General features: G+C 41.5%; 1 protein-coding gene across 2 annotated transcripts; it reads left to right on the forward strand.

Annotated features, from left to right (window-relative positions):
* The first annotated feature begins 4,855 nt into the window (after positions 1–4,855).
* LOC113023573 (NACHT, LRR and PYD domains-containing protein 3-like) lies at positions 4,856–17,954 on the forward strand. Of its 2 annotated transcripts, none has more exons than XM_026169691.1 (9): positions 4,856–4,941; positions 7,990–9,613; positions 10,018–10,362; positions 11,714–11,881; positions 12,738–12,908; positions 13,045–13,260; positions 13,363–13,536; positions 16,010–16,183; positions 16,996–17,954. In XM_026169691.1, the coding sequence occupies exons 2-9, from the start codon at positions 8,007–8,009 to the stop codon at positions 17,009–17,011; spliced, it is 2,871 nt and encodes a 956-aa protein (XP_026025476.1). In that variant the 5' UTR covers positions 4,856–4,941; positions 7,990–8,006; the 3' UTR covers positions 17,012–17,954. The 2 variants fall into 2 exon arrangements, with proteins under 2 accessions (XP_026025476.1, XP_026025475.1); XM_026169690.1 differs by lacking the exon at positions 4,856–4,941 and adding an exon at positions 5,349–5,794.
* The last annotated feature ends 43 nt before the right edge of the window (positions 17,955–17,997 follow it).

A 17,997-nucleotide genomic window follows, 5' to 3' on the forward strand; every position in this document is an offset into this window, starting at 1 on the left:
ACTGTTTTACTTTAGTCCATGACGCGCTTACCTTCAGGGTCATACATCACATGAAAACCAAAATAATTCCAAACGCCAGATCTGAATGAGAGTGGGGGAGGTCCATGTTGCAAGGAGAGCTTAACTTCTGTCTTGCTAGCTTGCCCTAAGCGGAAGGAAGGGGGCCGGGGACTGGTGAGTGTCAGCACCACAGTCCAGGATGAGACAAGGAACATCCAAGAATACATTGGGAAGATGGCCCCAACTGACCGAGTGCTCAGTGAATACCTCAGTTTACTCTCAAATAAAATAGAATAAACAGGTTCCTAAAACAAAAACAAGGTGAAGGTTTGCAGCACTCAGCCATGCCTCTGTGTGCTGGGACAGTCAGCGTGGTTACACCCCTAAATTTAAGCATCATCATGGCATCAGTTAAAAATAAACTTCCAACTTTCCCCATGTGGGACAATGAAAGGATTATTCTATTCTAAATCCACCCCACTACAGTTGTTATGACGCAAGAAAATAAAGAGTTCAAAAGTATTTCTTTTATTTGGAAAACTATCAGGATTCTGTCACCTTTCAAGCCTGTTTCAAGTGGACTGTTATGAATCTTCCTTTCATTCGATTTTCTGTTGGGTTGTTTTGTTAGCAGCGTCAGGCTCCACGCTGACCCTCTGACCTCTGTGTTTGCCATTTGAACCACGCCTGAACAACAAAGTTAATGTACTCACAATAGTGTATGCCAAAGTGTGGTACATAATGTACTGTAACAAAGTGAAAAGCTTCCTGGAACTGATAGTGAGACATTAGGCTTCAAGCTAATGGAGTTGTTCTCCGGTCTTTGTCCCCGGTTCATTGTGACTCCTGCCTGTCTCTTTGGAACATGGGTTCAACTAAAGATCTTCAAAGCCACAAGTGTGGCCTTTGCAATAAATATAGGAAAGCAAAGGTGGATTTAGAGGGTGAGGCAAAAAAACAAAAAAACAAAGACAGATTGTGGGTTTTGTCTATTTGATCAGGAGAAGGGATCAAATAAAGGTTAGGTGAGTTGACTGCTATGTGTAGTTCAAAGCTATTTAGCAAAGATTAAAGACGGTATGTGTTTAGACCAATACTGACTCCAAACAAGCAGTTTAGGTACAAGTGAAGGTGTCAGGTTTATGTTGAGGCCAGAAGATTAAAGTGTATGGTTTTGTGCCATACCAGAAAACAAAGTCTTACAAGGCTGTAATTAATATAATGAAGTCCCTGTATGTAGCATGCTTATTGCTCTTAAAGGACACTGTAAGAAGCCCGCCTCATGCACTACCTACCTTTCAGAGAGAGCACACACACACATCAGGAAATCCCAACTTAACTCTATGTTTGTGTCAGCAGAGACTGCCCCTCAGTGGCACTTACAGGGCAATACAGGCGCCTCCAGGTAGCCTTCAAAATTTGGTTTAGATTATCCCTAAATAAAACCTTCCCCCCTACGATTTTTATACCCAAAGAAGATGGAATTCAGTTTTCATTATATAGCCTTAAGTCACAACAACAGATGCTCCAAGACACTTTATATTGTAAAGATCCGAGAAAGCCCCGACAATTAGATGACGCCCTGTGAGCAAGCACTTTGGTAGGGAGCCCAACAAGGGACATTGGAGGAAAGAAAATTGAAAAAAAAGAGTACGTCTTGTTTTCCCCCAATCTCCATTACCTTGCTCCGTACTTTGGCAACAGTGGGAAGGAAAAACTCCCTTTTAACAGGAGGAAACCTCCAACAGAACCAGACTGAGGGAGGGGCGGACACAGGGCATCTGCCACAACCAGTTGAGCTGAGGTAAGTAAGTCAGGACAGGTGTTAAGGTTTAAACCAGAACTAGAACCAACAAAGGTGACTAAAATCGCAGCCCTTACTTTCTTCCAGAGAGATGAAGGCCTAGAGAGGAGGAGTCAACCTGTGTTTATATACTGCAGATGTGTGGATAGGTGATGGACAGGGCTGGACTGGGACAAAAAATCGGCCCGGGCATTTTGACTAGAGACCGGCCCACCAAAAATGTGACGTCATTCAGGGGTAAAACCGCAAAGGATTCTGGGAACTTGTGGCAAGAGGTACTAGCACATGCAGGCTTTCAATTGAACTCAGTTACACAGCGATAAAAAGAAACACAAAAAATGGCAAGAAGCTGTAACTGCAATAGCCGGTGTTGTGCCAAAAAGTGATTGCTCATATTTAAATTGCTATAAGAAACTTGTTGGGCTATAATATGTGAAACATAGGTCAAATGCATCCCTCATGGATGACATAAAGTCATCTCTCCATCTCTCTCTCCTGCTCTTTTATTTCTCTCTCTTGCTCCATCTCTCTCTGCTGCTCTTCTGTCTCCTCTGTCACAGACTTCTCCACTTTTGATGATAGATCAGCCTGGTGCAACATGTAAGGATTGGCACAATTTGTTAAGATTTTGAGGAGTTTGAGAAACTAACCTTAAGCATAAAATAAAATTTACTATCAGTAACTTCATAGCACCCGCCCAGCAGTATATAAACTCCGTCATGCTAGCTAGGCAGTACCAGTGACTGTAAAAAGTCAGCACAACGAAAACAAACTACAACTAAACCTGGTTTATATCTGACACAGATAGACAGCAGGGCCCTATTTCAGGAAGCCGGTTTAGAGCAAAATCTGAGTAAGTATACCCTGAGTTAACGAAAACTCTGGGTTTTCGGTTTCACAAAGCGAGTTTAGATTAATTCTGAGCGAGTTACTATGACAACACACTCCGTGAAGCTAACCTGCCCCCTAGCAGGTTTACTTCAACTAACCCTAACTTTCTCCGCCTCTTTGTCGGAAACCTGACTGTAGGAAGTGTCAGACATGGCGTGCCACTTCCTTGAAGAGCCAGTAGATGTTGAAGCCCAAATTCTCCGCAGAGCTCTCCGCCGGGAGAGAGTGATTAGAGCGCGTTTGGACATTTGATCATTTCCTGATGATTTCCTGTGTGAACGTTACCGTTTTTCAGCACAATCTATAATTTATTTGAATAACATCCTCAGGCCTAATATTGCTCATGTGACACATCGCGGACATTCTCTCAGTTCTGTACATATTATTTGTATTGCACTTCGGTTTTTTGCAAACGGGAGCTTTCTGTATAATATTGGTGACGCTGAGCACGTTTCCAAGTCTGTCGGGCAGTCAGGAATGTTACAGTTGCACTGAAACGTCTCCTGTACTCGTTTGTGGTGTTCCCCGGTCATAGACCCACAAGATTTATCAAAGAGGGATGCCACAAAATTGCAGGTATCAGGATGAACGAAACTTAATTCATGATGTGGTGATATTTGAACTACTACTTAAATGTTACATTTATTTTCACGGTTCCCAGGCGTGATTGGCTGTATAGATGGCACTCACATTCCAATCATTGCTCCTTCAGTAAATGAAGGAGACTATGTGAACAGGAAGTCTTTCCACAGCATTAATGTGCAGGTACATAGTTCCCTGTAGCATTTCAAAGTAACAGATTATTTCATTATAGTAATGGATGCTAATTTGTGTTCTCTGCACTGTGAAGATCATATGTGATGCTGCCAACATTATCACAAATGTGGAAGCCAACTGCTCAGCCTCTGTGAGTGGTGGTGGTGGAGGACCCCCACCTGTTTTTCAGGCCTCCGCTTTTTTTCTGTTGGCTATAACGGGTCACATTTGAGCATACAGAGTAAGCAAATATGTACTTGTAATGTGCTCAGATAATTTCAATAAGTGCTTACAGAGGGGAAATTAATGTAGCCTCTAACTGCAATTGATTTATATAGGACAAACAGACCAAGCACTATGGCTCATAATACAATTACACCTTACCTGTTTGGACTATATTTTTATATTTCATTTTTACTTGCTGCCAGGAACGTTTGGGGCCTGTTGGGTTGCACCTGCGCTCACATCACATGACAAAATAAAATGTATGAAATAAAAAATAAAATAAAATATAATAAAATAACGTGTTACATGGGTGGAAATCCCTAGATCAATGTTTAAATTAACACTCATGCATTGACTCTGTCGGCCATGTTTTGCCATGCATGCTCCCTTTCTTTTGCAGCTGAGGCTGTGTTACTTTTTTTCCGCAAAATTTGCATGTTATAGCCCACCCCCGTGACATCACGCTCCAAAGCCCTATACTGCCATCAGCGCTGTAAAATTGACCGCGCCTTCTTTCCCTCCGTCTCCATGGTGACTCGCTTAATCTGTGCTCCACTAATCAGGGCTTTATGTATCCTCGTGCGCGTGCTTAACTTGGGGTTAAAGCAACTCCGCGTTGATTGAACTAATTGTTATCAGCCTTTCTGAAACCGAATATTCCGAGTTGGACAGTTCGGGGTTACTCAACCCTGAGTATCGTTTTTCACTCTGAGTTTTCTAAACCGGCTTCCTGAAATAGGGCCCTGGTCATAACTTCTTACCTGAAGTTCAGTTCCTCTGCCACTATGACCGGTGGATGCCTCGGGTCTCTCCTCCTCTTGCCTCCCCTTTCCCTTATCCACCTGCTGGCCTCTTGGTGATGTTGCTAAATCTGTGGAAGCTATGCCATAGCTACCGCCAAACAATTCAGTTATTTTTACACATTTGGCAGCGTCTGCCTGAAGGGCTTGTTTCTTTTTGGCCCTAATTTTTTCTGCACCTCCTTTCCTTTTTTTGTTCTCCATTTTCTTTAGTTCGTCTATAAGATTGCTAAACAAGGGCGAGGGTGCATCCGACCTCCTCGGCTGTAATTGGTCCAGCCCAGAGTCGATCATGACTAATTGGCCAATCCAACACCTTTCATTATTTATACCCTTCCAAAAAATAATCGATCGGCCCATAAAAACAAAAAATCGCCAGCGGCCCACCGGGCAAATGCCCGGTATGCCCGATGACCAGTCCAGCTATGGTGATGGAGCACAGGTGTCTGGAATCCACGACGAAATGTAAGAGAGGTCCTGTATCTCTGAGGGTTGGTAGATGTCAGAGCCAGTGTGGGAGAGCATGTGGATGTGATTGTACAAAGAATAAAAATAAATAAACATTGAAATAAAAAAGGCGGAAGTGGTTTCGGGAATACAGCAGCGATCATTTTAACGAATTTAAAAATGCATTTATTTCCTTATTTATTTCCCTTCTTGTTTTTCCCCATAAAACACTAGTATTCCGGGTTAGGGTTGTTAGGGTTAACCCTAACCCTGGCTGTTAAGGCTTTACGTCGGGGCATACGTTTACAAACGCCAGGCAGCTGTTAGAATTGGTTATTAAACAACAACAGAAGGGTGCAAGTTTGTAGAAGAGCTGGTTGTGGTGGTTGAAGGCGAGTCCATCAGGAGACCGCTTGATTTAAAGTCCCCGTTGCTGCTGGCTTCATGCCAGGAGTCAAAATGGCGGATGCTGGGAAAGTTGCTCAGCTTGCACAGAACACTCACAGAAGGGTATTTTGAGGTAGTTAAAATCGATAAAGATGTAAAAGTGGTTATGTATAATGTTATGGCCACTTCTGTGTGAAATGAAGTGAAAACCAGAATAAAGATCTTTAACTCGGGAGATGTATGTTGTTTTGAGCAAAAGCGTTGGAGTAGCTAGCTAGCGCCCCCTAAAAACCCAGGAGTCCCGAGAGCGGTCGTTCCCAGATTATATCAGCTTTGTGGTTCACGCCCATTCGTGCTCCTCAGCTGTGGCGGGTCCTAAGGAAGTGAAAGTATTTTTTTTCTTGTCGTTTTCTTCTGCGCACAATGCTGCCGTGAACGCCGCAATCTCCTCTTCGTGGAAAAGAAAGGTGCTGTAGCTTCTTCGGTGAGTTTGGCTCGCTTGTTAATACGTAAATTAATACGTAAACGAACGAGTCAGTATAATGCAAGATGAAGCTGAGTCAACAGTCCCGTCTTGCAGTTCAGCTGGATGAGGTTTTTGCCAAACACCGGTGTTTTTACTTTCGATTTCTCATTCTGGGTTAAAGCAGCTGATGGTGTTTTTTTTTCCCCTAGGGGGTCGATTTTAGTTAAAGTTCATTTCTATGTGTTCAAACGATGGTTAGGTTTCCTTATTGTTTTTTTGTTTTGTTTTGTTTTTTTAACTTTTCAGCTATTCGCGCTACATTGAGGGCACTTCCGAAACAAGAACTTATATCACTGAGCATGCGCAATGCTACACGGGTATTTACAGTGACTGTTGATATGCAGATCAATAATACAGTAAATAATTATCAGGCAACAGGTAAAATAAGCGTTTGATTTGCTGCTGAGTGAGAGTAACTTCTAAAAAATGAATTTATTTTTAGCAAGCAGAACAAAATGCAACAAAAAAACACGAGAAAGTGCGAGCCATACAACATATCTTCATCTGAAACACCGATTCCAACGATGTATTGGCCCCGTTACTGTTTTTACTTTGAAATGTTTATATGATTTCACTTCAGCTTGTTTTTCCGTGTTTTTCACATGAGTGTTGATATGCAGTTAAGCCTGCAGTTATCACACTAAACTCCAAATAGTGCTCTGTGAAACAGCATCTCCGATGCTTAAATTATGATATTTTTCTTTCTTCTTCTTTTACTGCTCCCTTTAGAGGTCGCCACAGGGGGTTATCTGCCCCCATCACCTCATGCCTAGCTTCTTTCTTTGTCTCACCAACCTCCTGTATGTCCTTCCTCACAAGAATCCTCTCTGAGCTGTCCCTCTGGTGTATTAAGTGTAAATCTTAGCATCTTATTAAACCATTTGTTTCCACATAAAGGGGACAAATGTTTTAGGTGAACATTTTGCATTCTACCTATCAATATCTTACAAGCTCTAAAGTTGATAGAAGTTGAAACTGGTCACCTACCTGCCTTTTTCAGTCCCCGTGACTTCATAAGTACAGGGAAATGCACATATCAAGGCCTGAAAAATACATTTAATCTTTGTCAACAACAAAAACTCTAAATGTAACAGTTTTTGCTCTCTACAATTATTTATAAAACCAACACTAAGTCTAAGGGGATATATTAAACTGTTGTAGAGAACATCTGAACACCTAATTGGTTCTCGATTTTAAAGCTACATAATGTAAAAATATAGTCATAGTAGAAAAATTTCATTGGCACTGAAGAAGGCTAGAGGCTAGAAGATAAGTCTGGTATGAAAATCCAGGTAGAGGGGAGACGTTTAGTATGATCTACCTTGTTTGGAGCCACCTGTCCCACATGGTGATATGACTCCTGAAAGTTTACCCAAAATGTTCTGTTTAAAAATGTATCAGGTGAATTATCAGAGCACACATCAAACATTCAGGGTACCAAAGGTTTTGACTACGTGAACTGTCTTTAGTGCTTGAGGTGAATGTCAATCAGCTGATTGCCATCCAAAGAGATTCCTCAATACTAAAAGCTGAATGGCAGTCCAAGAGTTTTAGTCTCATGTGGTGTTAAATTAAAAAATAAAGTTTAGCTTCCTTCATCTCAACCTGGAGAGATGAATCTGACTGTCCAAATGAAGTAAACTTTATCATTTGACAGCGTGCACAAGGTTCTTCACAGACATCCACATGCCTGCAAATGTTGTGTGACTGTGCAGCCTTGTGTGTAGAAGCTGTAGATTACAACAGAGCACCTGTGCAGCGACTTCAGAGTGAAACAGGAATGACTGCTCTGCGCCATGTCTCCAGCTGTCTGTGTCCTCAACATTGGATCATTCAATTTCTAAAGACCAGGGTCACAATGATTGTTCCTCTTGGTTAGTCTTTGTTACAAACATTAAACTGGGCCTGTTTTGTTATTGAAAGCATGACGTATCCCACTTATTGATGCTCAGGCTGGTAATAAAAAAAGCATTCTGATCAAAAATGTGATTGTGGCACTGGCATTGAGTGTAAAATTGATTTGGTTGGGTTTTTATGGCCTAAATGTGTTTTTAACCTTCTGTGTTTTTAACCTTCAGGTGGGAGACACTGACTGAGTTTTTGTGGACTGACTTTGCAGTAAAATGTTTCTCACTGACTTTTCATCTTTTCAGGAGCATCTGCCATTGTTATGGCTCTCCAAACCTGTCTCAAAGCTGCGCTGAGGAGCAAATATGAGAGCCTGGATGAAGCCTTTTCCAAAAGCTCAATACTTCCTTCGAGGCTCTGCTATCAGGACATCAGGTACAACTACACAGAGCCTGAATTCTTCCAGCATGAGTACAGACGCCTGGATAGGAGCTTCTTTTTTCCAGACGCTCCACTTGCAGACATTTTATCGTGCAAATGTCAACATAACAGAAATAGAACAGTCATCACTATAGGAGTGAGCGGAGTCGGAAAAACCACAATGGTGCAGAGCTGTGCTCTTGATTGGGCCAAGGACAAGGGGTACCACAGCATCAGCTTCCTGTTTCCTCTCACCTTCTGGGAATTGAATCTGCTGAAAGATAGACTGAGCCTGATTGAGCTTCTCCAGACATTTTACCCTGAACTGAAGGAGCTTGATGCATCTGTCCTAAATGACGACGGGGTGTGGTTCATTCTCGATGGACTAGACGAGTTTCAAATCCAGCTCAACTTTGACTGTCCAGCTGTGAGTGATGTTTCTGAAGCATCAACTGTAGACAGTCTTGTCACTAACCTAATCAGGGGAAATTTACTCCCAAGAGCTCATATATGGGTAACGTCTCGAATTTCAGACGAGTATCAAATACCTCCCTTTTATTTGCTGAAAAAAACGGAGCTGCGGGGATTCAGCGATGAAGAGAAGGAGCAGCACTTCCGAATGGTCATCGGTGATGATGATCTTGTCAACAAAGCCATCAATCACGTGAGAATATTGAGGAGCCTGGACTCCCTGTGTCAGATACCTCCAATCTGCACCATTATGGCAAGTGCTTTAAAGGATCACGTAAAAGGGCAAAAGGGTTTTAAATTGCATCCCTTGAGTCTAACTGAGATTTACAATCTGGGTTTCGGTGCGCTGGAAGCTAAACACTTGCCTATCTTTACCAAGCTGAAGAAGGTGGCGCTGCTTCGGATGGGAGTGCAGAACGTCATGTATGAGGATGACCTTTCAGGAAATGGGATAAGTGTCGAGGAAGCTTTATCTTTCGTAGAAACATTCCCGCTTGTTTTGAGAACGGAGACGGGACTGAACGGTACCACTGTGTTTCGCTTTGGCCACTTGAGTGTTCAAGAGTTCCTGGCTGCGTCTTACAAACTGGAGGACATCAAAGCTCAAAAAATGAATTTAAGCTCCTGTATTCAGCATCAAGTGGATGAAGTGCTGGAGAATAATGAGGGAGTCTCTGATCTCCTACTTCGTTTCATGTTTGGCCTCATTAAGGAGCGCATGCTGTTGCCACCCAAAGATTTGCTCTTTGGCTATGTCAAGAAGAAGATCCTGAGCAAGATATCGTCCTACAGCACCGTCATCCTGTTTCACTGCCTGCGGGAGTACGACAGTCAGGCGTTGCAGGAGGAGGTTAGGTTCTTTCAGAGGTATGGCGTTTCTCAGATCCCAGGGTTCTCACTGATGCACTGGAGAGACTTGATGCAGAGGATCAGAGCTTTTGAAGGGATTCGAGAGACTTTTGAGATGGAGGTGTCAGTGAGATGTGATGACAAACTCATCAAGAATATTCCAGCTATTTTCAAATCCAGGAAAGCCATGTAAGTTTGTACTTACTGCATTCACTGAATTTTATCCATACGCCTATTTTCTTAACCACTTATCCAGGCTGGATCCAAGCTGTTATAGGGCGAGAGGCAGTGTTCACAATCACAGGGCAGTATGTACAGATGCTACACACATATTCGTACATTTAAATGAACTGAAATGTTTTATCTCACATCATATGACAAAACTGTGTTCCTTCAGGTAATGCAGGACTTTTGTTAAACCCCTTGAATTAAAGCTGTAAGTCAGTGTGTCAGGGGTTCGATTTAAAACCCACTGTGATTGTGCACAGAGCTGTAACTGCAAAATTATTTCATTGTCTACATACTTAAACATTTGCCTGGACATACAATATTTCCCTCTTTGCCAGATGTCATTAACTTCTACCTCTTTGCAGGCTGAAATTCTCCAACCTGACTGACAAGAGCTGCCCAGCGTTGGCAGCAGTCTTAAGCTCAAAGGAGTCATTCCTGAGGGAGCTGGATCTGGGGTACAACAGCTTCAGCACCAGTGGAGTCCAGGAACTTGCAGAGGGCCTGAACAGTATGACTTGCAGGCTGAAAATACTTCGGCTGCAAGGCTGTGGACTGACCGCAGAGACCTGTCAGTATTTGAGCCAATGCCTGATGCAACACCAAATACTGCAAGAGCTGGATCTTAGCAGCAATGGAATAGGAGATCGGGGGCTGAAGCTGCTGTCGCATGGTTTGGGAAGTTCTAGTTGCCGGCTGCAGACATTAAAGTAAGTGTTCAGATGGTAAAGCGTTGTTTCTCTATCAAGACCCCCTAACACTTTTCTGACTTAATTTTGTTGATTAATTTTAAACCCCAATGACATTCTCAAAAAAAGTTGTTTTTTTTCTTTTGCATAAAGTAAACCCTCAAATACTTCATCATTCATAAAGCCGATAGTTACTCTGTCCCCACAGACCACTTATAAGTCAGGAAAAATCACAAATACTCCACAGTGAAAAAGGAATTGGGGGGGAGAAGCTATGGTATAATGGGTTATGTTCCACATAAGAGATCACCACCTAGTGAGCAACCAACTCAAAGATTAATAGGATCTAAAGTGTTTGTCTCTCCCTGATGAGCATTGGTACAGTTTACATGGAGGCGAAGAAGACTTACCGTTTTATTTCTGGGTTTTTTCTATTTATTCTTTACCACGTCTCAGGCTGTTAAATGCCACCAGGACTGCAGCTGAAAGAACGACACTACCTGTCTTACTGTTTCTGCCTGGCAGCTGATTTACCTGTCCATTAACACCATTGATGCTACCAGATCTTTGGCTCTTTCATGTGAACATGACCTTACCTACACTGATAACCCTGAGTTGCCTAAGTGAGCTGATAACCACATTCATGTATTTGCTTAGCCTGATTTATGATGTTAGGATAAGTGAAGCCAAATAATGGAAGCTATCCAGGATACGTTGAATTTGCTTCATAGTGCAGGTCATAGGTCTCGCTGACAAACACGCCCAGTGAGACAAAAAATTGACGACATAAATGAGCATCACAATACGCTCTAATTCAAATCACACCAACAGACAGAAACAATCTCATCATCAGACTGTTGAATCATGAATTAATGAGGAAATGAGGTAAAAACTGTGTTTGCTGAGCTCTTCGATCCGTCCGTCGTCAGTCCCCGAGATCATCTGCACATCAGTCAGGCCAGGTTTTAAATTTCAACAAATTTTGCAAAAAATTCCAAATCAGTGTTTTTACTTCTAGTTTCAGTTATTGGGTGTAAAAGACCGATTTGTATTATTGTAAAGCTAAATTTGTGGCATCTTTAAATAAAATAAAAATGTAAATAAATTAAAAGGGTTGTATGGATCTGGATACCTGTGTATTTATGTTGTATGTTTATCTTGATATTAACATTTTTAAAACATTAATAATATGTTACTGAGGAAAAAACCCCAAAAGAAATCAAGCAGTTCGAATACTTTAAGGAGTGATAGTGTAAATGCTGCACCTTTTACTCACAGCTGTGCACATACAATATTAAAATGACACTGATAAAACCATTCCTCACAGATGAAATTATGTTGTGTATTTATCGTCTGTATTTCTTACTCATAGGTTGTCACAGTGTGACATTAAAGAGGCTGGCTGCTATGATCTGGGCTCAGCTCTGCTGATAAACCCTCCTTTTCTCAGTGTGTTGGATCTAAGCATCAATTGGATTGGAGACGAGGGGGCCAATGAGATATTTAACAATTTTGACATATCGTATCTAAAAAAGTTGGAGTAAGTATGGCTTAATCTACAGAAAGTCCTTTTTCCAGTAACATACCAAAGCATATAAAAGTTGGGTTCATAGATAGACACGTTTGATTTATGGGATAAATGTAGGCTTTAAGTGTGGTTAGTCTTGATTTAGTGAGTTGATCACAAATATCACATTAACTCGAGGGAAATTTAAGCCATTTTTATACACAGTCCCCTCTTTTTTTTGTGTCTTTTTTTGTGCGCCAAAGCGGATCGTTTACGCCTAGTCAGCCCCCATAGACTACCATGTTAAAAAGAACCGCTTTAAAGCAGAAACAACCATGTTTACAACCTTCTAACAAAAATATCTTTTGGCTTCTGTGGACAGTTGGAGTTTGGAGGAATTTATGCTGCTAAGGTTTAGTGGCTACTTTGACAGATGTAACTGTAGCTACTAACTGCAGTCACTGAACTGGATTTCTCCAGTGTTTTGATGCCTTTTATGAGCTTTTAATACAATTATCTGACAAATAATATGGCAGGAACTAGTGTATATATTGTGATCATACGGTTTATTATTCCACTTTGTTAACAAAGCTTTAGCCGCTAACTTAGCATGTCACCCTCTCCAAATATGGTCACTTCCAAAAATATCATGGTACCATAATGTAGCTAATGAGGCTGCCATTTCTGCTTCCATCTTTTATTTACAGCCAATAATTAAAGCAAAAACTCTGCATGTTTAGCCCATATTTATGACTGTAACTTCATTATACTTTGCAAGAAAGCCAATTTAAAAAAGAAAGATGTCTGTCACCACAGATGTATGGATAACTGCTGCTTATCAACATAAATTGATAGATTTCACTCATATATTCTTTCGTGTCTTTGGCAGGTTGTACTGCTGCGGCCTCACCGTGCTGAGCTGTGAAACTATTGGGGAAGCTCTGAAGAGTGAAACGAGCACTCTGTTAGAACTCAATTTGAGCAACAACAGCTTGAAAGATGCTGGGTTTAAAATCATCTGCGAAGGCATGTATGCGTGGTGTAGTCTCCAAAAACTCAAGTAAGCATGACTTGATTACACACTGACTGAAACAAAGAGACGTTAAAAATCCTGGCAAAGATTTATTTTTAATCCATTTATTATCGATGAATATTTGGCCTAACACATTATTCATGTTTGTGGTATTTCTCCTCAGTGTTTCACGATGTGGAATCACTGGTGCAGGTTGTCGATACCTGGCAAAGGTCCTCTGTTCAATCTCGCAGCTCACCGATGGCTGGATGGGAGTTGGCGAGTGGCAGGCGGTGGAGCTGATAGACCTGGACCTCAGCATGAACCACATCGGAGACAAAGGAGTGAAAGAAATTTCACCCGGCCTAATGAATCCTTTGAGCCACCTGAAAACTCTGAAGTGAATCTTTTTTTTTTTTTAACCAGACTTCATAATGACAGCGTGGGCTCAGTTTGATTGAAAGAAAAGCTTGCTGTAACATAGCTTTTTGCTTCCTTTCAGCCTGAGTTACTGCAGTCTGACTGACAGCTGCTGTGCAGAACTCGCCTCTGGACTGATGTCAAAGGCGAACATTCTCAGCGAGCTCGACCTGTCTCACAACAACCTTCAAGATAAGGGAGTGAAGAAACTCTACATCGGACTCCAAAGCCCGCAGTGCAAACTTGAGAAACTGTCGTAAGTTATTAAACTTTTATACTATGTTTACAAAAACAACAACAAAAAAACCCTCTTTCTAATAAAGTTAAACGAGTCAACACATGGGCTGTATCTGCAGTGGCACATTAGATCAGTGCTTCTCAAACTTTTCACAATGAGTACCACCTCATAAAATATATGGCTGTTGAAGTGCCACCCTTATGACGGACATTAAAGTACAGTAGTATAGGCCTATTTAACACCACATACAGTTTACACGAGACAGTTTTATTTCTTATGAATGCTATTTATTTAACTGTCATAAACAGGATGTGACAAGTGATAATAATAACAACTGTACTGCAATAAAACATTCACAGCAGGTGGGATATCCAGTCTTTAAATAATGACCTGATGAATCCTGCTTCCAGGTCCAAACTACTCTGCATTTATTAAGGCTGTTGTGTATTTAACATGTTTTAATGCTTTGTATCTTGTTATATTTAATCTCAACAAGCCCCTAAAAACACTCAGTGATCACTGTCGGCCTCTCTCAGTTTTTATTACCACTCTTCATTTTAAAGCTCAGTTTTTAAACCCTTACGATTATCTCAGTTGTTCTCCTGACTGAAGTTTGGTTCGTTTACAGCATCCTGTGATTGCATTTGTCTCTAACCATCGGGAACCCTCACGTTAACTTTTATCGAGTGGAAAAAAGTTAGCGTTCATCCTCCAGCTTCACTGTGTTTATATTGTGCTAACCATAGCTGTGTAGCTAGCCACAACGCAGCACATCATTATATACCAGACTAGCCCGACTTCAGTAACCCTACAAACGTCACTGCTGTTTAGTTTTCTGTCTTCATTTATGTTGGAAGTGATAACAGAGCTGTACGTTTGAACTTTTGCTGAGGCGGTTAAGCTGCCGGAGTTTTGGCTTCACGACCCTACAAGGAGCTTCGGCATCCAGGCGATAGTTTCCGACTCACCCACGACATCTCCAGCGCCCCCACCGATTCTCCCGGGGGCCTCCGACACATCGATGGTGGCTGGGATCGTGGCACGGCAGCACCGCGGAAAAGGGCTGTGCTTTTTACCGTCAGTGTGACAACGCAGTGCCGCCTTTGCAGTTTTAAGGCCCAGGGAAATGAGCCCACCAGCACTCTCTAGTGGCCGTGACACTGGCGATAAGGAAAGGCTGCTCTTCATAGAGGACTCACGCTCAGGGAGACGTTTTCTGGCTGACCCCAGCTCCCAGAAGAGCCTCGGGAACTCTTGTGTTGTCTTTGCATAGCTCCACAATCGTATATTATTTAATCTTTTAAAAAAAAAAGGAGTTTTCCCGCATACCACCAGAGAGAGCCCAAGTACCACGAGTGGTACGCATCCCACAGTTTGAGAAAGACTGGCTTAGAACCAGTGAAGTAAAATTCAGGTTCTCAGTTTATGTGAAAAGTCTACAAAATTAAAATTTACAAATATATGTTAAAAAATCCTCACAAATATGTTACAAAAAAAAAAAAAAAAAACACAAACATTTATGATGGAAAAAAATAGTTGAACAGTTTTTCGTTGTCACACTTCAGGATAAAGTTGGAAAGAATTCACATCCGCACCGGCCCTCAAGGCCTGGAGTTCCCCCACCCCTGCAATAAGTGAATCTTTTACCCATTTAACCATGTAAAGCAGGGGTGGGGAACTCCAGGCCTCGAGGGCCGGTGTCCTGCAGGTTTTAGATGTGTCCAACACAGCTGATTTAAATGGCTAAATTACCTCCTCAACCTGTCTTGAAGTTCTCCGGAGGCCTGGGAATCATTTGAGTCAGGTGTGTTGACCCAAGGTGATATCTAAAACCTGCAGGACACCAGCCCTTGAGGCCTGGAGTTCCCCACCCCTGGTGTAAAGTGAAGCGATTTTGTTCCTCGACTAATGAAAGTTTCCCTCTTGAAATTTTGCATAGTTCTTTTATAAATTTGTACTTTTTTTCCTCAAATGATTTTTTTTCGTCTCTTTGTGGCTTTAACCTTCAGATGATATTAGCCCACTCCACTCTCCACAAATGGGCGAGACCTTAAATACTTCCACACATATGTGCTGCTAAGTTAGTGTTTTTGTAGCACAGTCGACTGTGAGCCCAGTAATGCACCCAGATGTTCAGATCTGTATTTATAACAAAACATGTTGACAAGTTGAAATATAAGTCAAATAGAATTTGCAGCTCCTCTTAATTCAAAAGACGTGCACTGGAGAGACTGTGTGTCACCGTCTCCATGAGATAAAGAGTAACAAATTTTTTGATTTGCCCTTGAATTTATGCAGTTATTGCTCAAATGACAGAAGTGATAACAAACATGTCCTGTTAATGTTTGAACACAAAATACTCGCCCAAGTTATTTGTTAATAACCAAATGATGCACCTGAGTCGAGCTCGGGTAAATGCATGTGCATGTTTGTTTGCAGACCCACACTGTCGGGGTAGACTGAGCTGTTCTGTATTTCTGTTTCTGTTCAGACTGAGGACCTGTGGCCTGACCTCGAGGAGTGTTCAGTTCCTGACCTCAGCCCTGAAGTTAAACCCGTTCTATCTGACAGAGCTGCATCTGGTGGGCAACAGGCTCGAGAACTCTGAAATCAGAGCACTCGCGGAGCTAACGAAGAACCACAAATACACACTCAGGACAATAGAGTGAGTACCAAAGATGTGAAAAATACTCAGATAAGAGCAGGTGGGTTTCTGCTTTTGCCTTGTTGGATGGTCATTCACAACCAAGAAAAACGGATAATATTTAAGTATCGTAACACTGATAGTTTCTACTTCTATTTAGTTGTAAAACGTGAGACCTCAGATGGTACTGTGCAAAAGAAAAATTGTGAGATTTTTAAAACCTGGGCACTATTGTTCCATCTCTTTGGGTCTGTTATTAAAAAAACACAGAAATGTTTGTTTTCATTCAACGTTGAGCAAGAATGCTGTAATTTAACCAACAGCCCTGAAACAGTGGGAGTGTAATGGCTTAAAGCAACGCTCCACATTAAAGTTGTTGTTATTTTCCCCACTGATGGGCTCCAATTATAAGTCTCTCTCTGAGGTATCACATGATTGCATTAAAGCAGTGTAAACATTAGGTAGTACTCACATTCACGGCTTCAACACTGATTTTCTTGAATATGGTGGATTACACTGAGCACATGCGACAGATCCCAGAGTCTTTCACATCTGTCAGGTGTTCAGGGTGAATCTGAATCTGTGAAGAGAACAGGGCACCAGCGGTTTCTGCTTCCCGGCTGGACTGACTGATGTCCCTGAAGTTTAACTCACTTTGGGTTACATTGTGATGACTAAATGTTTCCTGTTAATCATCACCCCCAAAATAGGAAAATAAGACCCACAACTGTCCTTCAGTATATTTCTATCCTTATCTTTTCACTATTCATAACAAATTTCACTCCCTTTATTTCAAGCATTCATGTGCCTTTTTTTGTTATCTTATCTTCCAGCGTCTCAGTGGACTGAAGAAGAAGTGACACAAATGGCTCTGTCTCCTTATTTGCGCAGAAACTGGATGGCTACCACATAATTCTGTTCAGTTTGAGTTTCTGACTTAGAAATAGTGTAAAAATACCAAATGTGCTTTAAAAGATTCGAAATGTTTAATTTTCCATTATTACCTCTTTGTATATAATGTTTTTTTAACCAAGTACTTTATTTCTGGGCCATAGAAGAATTGCCCCACGTCTTGGTTACGGTGGCCATATTCCAACAAATGAAACGTTGCTAATGCCGAGAGGCATGTGGTATGTGAAGGACAAAGTTATTTCACGTGAATGTGACATTTGTAGCCAAGTAAAAACAATAAGTGTAAAAACAAGCTAACATTTTTATATACGATATTGTTCATAATTTACTACATTCTCGTTTTTTTCACTGTAGCATTGAAATTGTTGAACTGTTCGTTCTGTCAGCTGGTGCAAACAGCGTTACAAGGTACTTCACATAAGTTATAAACACTGACACATTACAAAATGTGGTAAAATGAGAGAAATGGCTTAAATTAAAGCTAAACAGAGTGATAATAAAACACTCGGGTGACATTAAAAGTTGTCACAAAACACTCTGAGAATCATCTTCCATCGCTTTAATCAGTTAGTTATTTATGAGAGTTTCTATCATATTCTGCCCAAACTGTAGCTGGTCACTTTTAATTTTCCACCTTGGGTGTAATATGTTTACCTGCAGGAGAGCCATGGGACAGCTTCCACTGCCAGAGGTTTTGGATGCCTATTAATGTGGAGCATTTTCTCAACATTTGGCACGGTGTCCTGGTCACCCAGTCACACTCACTGTTTACATATCCATGCAGTTTTATTTGTTTCATTCCTCTTGAATGTGATGCATCAGCAGAACTGACCTCATCTCTGTAAACCGCACACAATAAATGCCTCTATTTTTGAAACAAGCAGTGCCGGTTAATTTGTTCTGTTGCAGCAGAGCGCCATCTA

This window comes from Astatotilapia calliptera, chromosome 6 (assembly GCF_900246225.1).
Source record: "Astatotilapia calliptera chromosome 6, fAstCal1.2, whole genome shotgun sequence".
In the NCBI taxonomy this organism is placed as follows: domain Eukaryota; kingdom Metazoa; phylum Chordata; class Actinopteri; order Cichliformes; family Cichlidae; genus Astatotilapia; species Astatotilapia calliptera.

Coding starts and splice junctions, on each gene's coding strand:
- LOC113023573 (XM_026169691.1), top strand. CDS start 8,007: ATGGCTCTCCAAACCTGTCTCAAAGCTGCGCTGAGGAGCAAATATGAG. Junction 9,614..10,017: donor TTCAAATCCAGGAAAGCCAT/GTAAGTTTGTAC, acceptor ACCTCTTTGCAG/GCTGAAATTCTCCAACCTGA. Junction 11,882..12,737: donor TCGTATCTAAAAAAGTTGGA/GTAAGTATGGCT, acceptor TGTCTTTGGCAG/GTTGTACTGCTGCGGCCTCA.